The 6,000-nt window shown below is 40.5% G+C and overlaps 1 protein-coding gene across 1 annotated transcript in view; it reads left to right on the top strand.

Annotated features, from left to right (window-relative positions):
- Positions 1-6,000, top strand: part of PTPRN2 (protein tyrosine phosphatase receptor type N2) — a 1,389,072-nt gene that overhangs the window by 1,336,357 nt on the left and 46,715 nt on the right. The window contains exon 19 of the mRNA XM_075315450.1: positions 1,132-1,298. Coding sequence (XP_075171565.1) covers positions 1,132-1,298 — 167 coding nt within the window. The remainder of the gene's footprint in view (positions 1-1,131; positions 1,299-6,000) is intronic.

The raw sequence follows: 6,000 nt of genomic DNA, 5'->3' as shown, positions 1-6,000 counted from the left end.
GATGTGGCCCCCCAATCCCCACCCTGGATATGCCCCATCCACCGTTACCACAGTCCCCACCCTGGATGTGCCCTCATCCATCCTTACTACAGTCCCCACCCTGGATATGCCCCATCCACCGTTACCACAGTCCCCACCCTGGATATGCCCCATCATAAGCCATGGACTTCCATAGCTCCATCCTAGAAGAGCCCCCACAGTCCCCACCCTCGATGTGCCCCATCCATCCTTCCTACAGTCCCCACCCACCATCCCCACAGCCCCAGCCCCTAATGTACACCTGCTTTGGCAAAACTAATTTGTATTTGGTCCTGCCAACAAAGCTTATTTGATTTGATTTGATTTGACATAGATAGATAGAGGGATAGATAGATATAGATAGATAGATAGATAGAGATAGATAGATAGATAGAGATAGATAGATAGATAGATAGATAGATAGATAGAGATAGATAGATAGCATATAGGATAGATAGATAGATAGATACATAGATAGATAGATAGATAGATAGATAGATAGATACATAGATAGATATAGATAGATAGATACATAGATAGCTATAGATAGATATAGATATATACATAGATAGATAGATAAGATAGGTGGATAAATAGATAGATATAGATAGATATAGATAGATATGGATAGAATATAGGATAGATAGATAGAGATAGATAGATAGATAGATAGATAGATAGAGATAGATAGATAGATAGATAGAGATAGATAGATATAGATAGATAGATATAGATAGCTATAGATAGATAGATAGAGATAGATATAGATAGATATGGATAGATAGATAGATAGATATGGATAGATAGATAGATAGATAGAGAGAGAGAGAGAGATAGATAGATAATCCATCATAAAGACACTGTGGCATCTTTCTGCATTACCTGCCATTAATTGGGAATGCTGTGGATTGTGACAGGCAGCCGCTGATTGTGAGTCTCCGCTTTTCTGTAGAGGTTTAGCAGCTTCTATAAATAAAGCCCTTCATTGTGATGAGTAGGAGGCGTGTAGTGGGGCAGGTGTGGTGGGATCCTCCAGAGAATTTTGTGCAGCAATTTGAAGCAGATGTTTGTCAATGTTCTTAAGTTGTGCCCTGTGACTCCAATCCCATGCAGGTAAATCTTGTCTCTGAGCATATTTGGTGTGAAGATTTCCTTGTGAGAAGCTTCTATCTAAAAAACCTACAGACTAATGAAACCCGCACAGTCACCCAGTTTAACTTCCTCAACTGGAATGACCATGGTGTGCCAACTTCGACGCGCTCACTACTAGATTTCCGCAGGTACAGACTTGTTCTTTGCACCTTCCTGTATTCAATAATGACATAATCATGCTGTGGTTTTATTATTCTACCTATGTCATATCATTATAACACATGTAGAATGAGCTGGTATGTTTCTGCAGTCTGCATGATGGGGGTGTCACATCTCGCCACATTAATAGCATGGTGAGATTAGAAGCATAATGGGGTATATATAACAGAAGAAAAAAAAGACATAACACATCTATATGTTATGTATTGATATACTGCACTGATATAGGCATTTTTTATTAAATGGACAAGAGGTTCTTTTGGTCAAATTGTATTAGCTGGCTGCCACATCATGGTGACCTCTGTGGTGGAAACCTAGGCTATTAAGTGTATTGCTGCATGGTGGCCACCAACACTACAACATTGTGCCCCCATGTAAAGTCACCCAAAAGGGGATGTCACAGTACAGGGATAATAGACACAGTGATGTCACAGTACAGAGATAATACACACAGTGATGTCACAGTACAGGGATAATAGACACAGTGATGTCACAGTACAGGGATAATAGACACAGTGATGTCACAGTACAGAGATAATAGACACAGTGATGTCACAGTACAGAGATAATACACACAGCGATGTCACAGTACAGGGATAATACACACAGTGATGTCACAGTACAGGAATAATACACACAGTGATGTCACAGTACAGGGATAATAGACACAGTGATGTCACAGGACAGAGATAATACACACAGTGATGTCACAGTACAGAGATAATACACACAGTGATGTCACAGTACAGGGATAATAGACACAGTGATGTCACAGTACAGAGATAATACACACAGTGATGTCACAGTACAGGGATAATAAACAATGATGTCACAGTACAGGGATAATAAACACAGTGATGTCACAGTACAGGGATAATAGACACAGTGATGTCACAGTACAGAGATAATAGACACACTGATGTCACAGTACAGAGATAATACACACAGTGATGTCACAGTACAGAGATAATACACACAGTGATGTCACAGTACAGAGATAATACACAGTGATGTCACAATACAGAGATAATACACACAGTGATGTCACAGTACAGGGATAATACACACAGTGATGTCACAGTACAGGGATAATACACACAGAAATATCACAGTACAGGGGATAATACACACAGTGATGTCACAGTACAGAGATAATACACACAGTGATGTCACAGTACAGGGATAATACACACAGTGATGTCACAGTACAGGGATAATACACACAGTGATGTCACAGTACAGGGATAATACACACAGTGATGTCACAGTACAGAGATAATACACACAGTGATGTCACAGTACAGGAATAATACACACAGTGATGTCACAGTACAGGGATAATACACACAGTGATGTCACAGTACAGGGATAATACATGCAGTGATTTCACAGTACAGGGATAATACACAGTCACAGTACAGGGATAATACACACAGTGATGTCACAGTACAGGGATAATACACACAGTGATGTCACAGTACAGGGATAATACACACAGTGATGTCACAGTACAGGGATAATACACACAGTGATGTCACAGTACAGGGATAATACACGCAGTGATTTCACAGTACAGGGATAATACACAGTCACAGTACAGGGATAATAAACTCAGTGATGTCACAGTACAAGCATAATAAACACAGTGATGTCACAGTACAGGGGTAATAAACACAGTGATGTCATAGTACAGGGATAATACACACAGTGATGTCACAGTACAGGGACAATGATGTCACAATTCAAGAGTAATGTTGTGATGTATTAGCACAGAAATAATGGCACAAGTAGGGCCCTCTTCCATTGTGTATAGAGTCAGACATCATTTATTGCACAGATGTCTTTTTGGGAGCTGCCACCTTTACCCCGGCTGTTGGGTGTGTTACCAGCTGCTATTTCTGCTGTCTTTATAGCTATTCCCACGGACAAAATTATGAAAAGACTCAAAAGAGAAAGGGTACAGGGACTACTATATCCAAATGTTGGTGCTGAATTATTGTAACATTCAGATGTAAGGCTGACCCAGCTGCACCAATACAAGTAAATGAGCAGCTCCGTTCTGCTCCACCCAGACTATCTTCAGCCCCCTACATCACTATGTGTTATTTATTGATTGGAGAGACTGTATTGTGCGTATTCAGGTCATCAATAACCTGGAAATGAGAAAATATGTTCACTCAGAATGATTTTATAAATGAGTATATGGATGTAGCCTAGCTGATCTTCGTGTTTCAGTTCTCACGACTGAACGTGATCTGGCGTTGTGTAGGACTGTACATAAAATGATTGTATTATCCCAGATAAGACTGTTACAATGTCCAGACTGCAACACATAATTGGCACATTCAGCGCTGGTATATAAGCACAACATGAGGAAAATGCTAATTGTGGTCTTTGTATACACCTCAAATCTCAATACGCGCTGCTCAATTATACTTCATGTCACACTGAGAAAATTGGAGAAATCAGTTCCTATTATAAGGAATCCGTGAATGTGCGTGAAGGTTTCTGGTGTGTGTCTTGTAGGAGTTGCATAGGGAAGAAGTGAGCTGTTCTGGATGTAGTGCACATACTTTTGTAAATGGTACATACAGTAAAAGCACGTAATTATGGTGTAGAATGGGTACTTGACACATAATCAGCCAGCGTTACTACTTTGTGCCAGGCTTTTACGCACAGCCTCTGCTCATCATATCACAGAAATAATAGGGGTTATGCGGGGAGAGTGCTGACCTTTAATGTCTCTGGGTTAGTCAGTTTTTGCGAATTGTAAAAGCCTTTTGAGAAGATGTGACATATTGGTTAAGGAACTGTTCTCTGATGCACAAGGTCACCGGTTCAATTCCTGCCTCTGTCGCTGGTGCTGACTGTGGTCCTGGGCAAATCCATTTATCTGACTGTGTGCGAGGTGGCCTGCCTGTCACTGAGTTATAACAATAACATTAATCCTTTCCTCTGTGGTCTCTCCGGAGGAAGCGTAAAATCTGAAATAAGTAGAGAAGCTCTATTATGGCTCCTATACTACTCACACCACATGCAGTGTCAGTGCTCAACTGAGGATGGCCTATGGGCCAGCTAAGCACTCCTTTATACAGCAAAGTAGTGGCCATGGGGGCAATTATATTCCAGACTTCTCAATAGTGTTTGCCTACTGTAGTTTATAAAAAATATGGTTTGTCCTCCATTTATGAGACACTTCTTTCGCACTCCCCCCACCTCTGTATCCTAAGCTCATCATTTATTCTAAAAAGCTACTAAAATTCGTCAAAACAAGGCAAGTCAGTTTGAAGACTGTGCAGAGTAGAAGCAGAGTAGGGCAACAAGCAGAAGCAGGCATATATCTTGCTGCTTCCTTCTAGTACAGTGTGTACGGAAAGTATTCAGACCCCTTTAAATTTTTCACTCTTTGTTTCATTGCAGCTATTTGGTAAATTCAAAAAAATTCATTTTTTTCTCATCACTATACACTCTGCACCCCATCTTGACAGAAAACATTTTTTTGTAAATTTATTAAATAAGAAAAACCTGAAATATCACATGGTCATAAGTATTCAGACCCTTTGCTCAGACACTCATATTTAAGTCACATGCTGTCCATTTCCTTGTGATCTTTCTTGAGATGGTTCGCCTCCTTTGTTGGAGGCCAGCTGGGTTTAATTAAACTGATAGGATTTGATTTGGAAAGGCACACACCTGCCTATATAACACCTCACAGCTCACAGTGCATGTCACACCAAATGAGAATCATGAGGTCAAAGGAACTGCCCAAGGAGCTCAGAGACAGAATTGTGGCAAGGCACAGATCTGGCCACTGTAAGTGCTTTATCTCACTCCATATCTGGATTCACAGCTATACTACTCAGTACTGCTACATACACTGAAAGACACAGTCAACATATGACCTAACTTCAATAACAGCAAATAGGTTTTTTGCAGTCCAGTAGCTCATCATAATGTACAATTCCACTTACTTAGGAGTTTGAAATGGGCCCTCTTACTTCTTTGGCCCCTGTGCAGTCACGCCGGTCACACCAATGAGATATCCGCCCCTGGCTACTTAGTGTCCTCTATTCTTCTACTTATAAACATGTGCTAGTGCTACATAGAGACTGGGGAGCAGGAACCCCTCATATTTCTGTGTTCAGTGTATAAGAAACATCATAGCAGCTAGTTGCCACCCACCAGCTCAGAGACAATAAAAAAGACTTAGAGAGCCTACAGAGGGGAAAACTGGTAAAAAATGCAGGATACAAGTCACACTATAGTAGACATAATGTTTTTCCTCATATACATATGACAGCTTACTCTAAAAAGTCACGTGGAACAATAGATACATTTTAAAGAGGTTGTCCACTACTCAGACAACCTCTTCTGATTGCACATCTAATAAAGCCTATACTCACCTCCTGTACCAGCACCAGAGTTTTGTAACCCTTTGGAATTACAGGAAATTGTTCTAGACGTTTGCTATACTGTCAAGATGACCAGAAACACTCAGCGCTATGTGGTTAATGCCATGTAAGATATAAAAAGGGTGAGGATGTGCTCTTTTAGTTTTAGAGGGGTTTTCTAGTTTTAAGAACATAAAGCTTAAAGGGGTTTTCCATTAGTAGGACAACCCCTTCTGATTCCACATGTCTCCCACAGTTAAAATAATAAAGCCAATACTCA

Source organism: Anomaloglossus baeobatrachus, chromosome 6 (genome assembly GCF_048569485.1).
Source record: "Anomaloglossus baeobatrachus isolate aAnoBae1 chromosome 6, aAnoBae1.hap1, whole genome shotgun sequence".
In the NCBI taxonomy this organism is placed as follows: domain Eukaryota; kingdom Metazoa; phylum Chordata; class Amphibia; order Anura; family Aromobatidae; genus Anomaloglossus; species Anomaloglossus baeobatrachus.
This window is presented reverse-complemented; position numbering and strand designations above follow the sequence as displayed.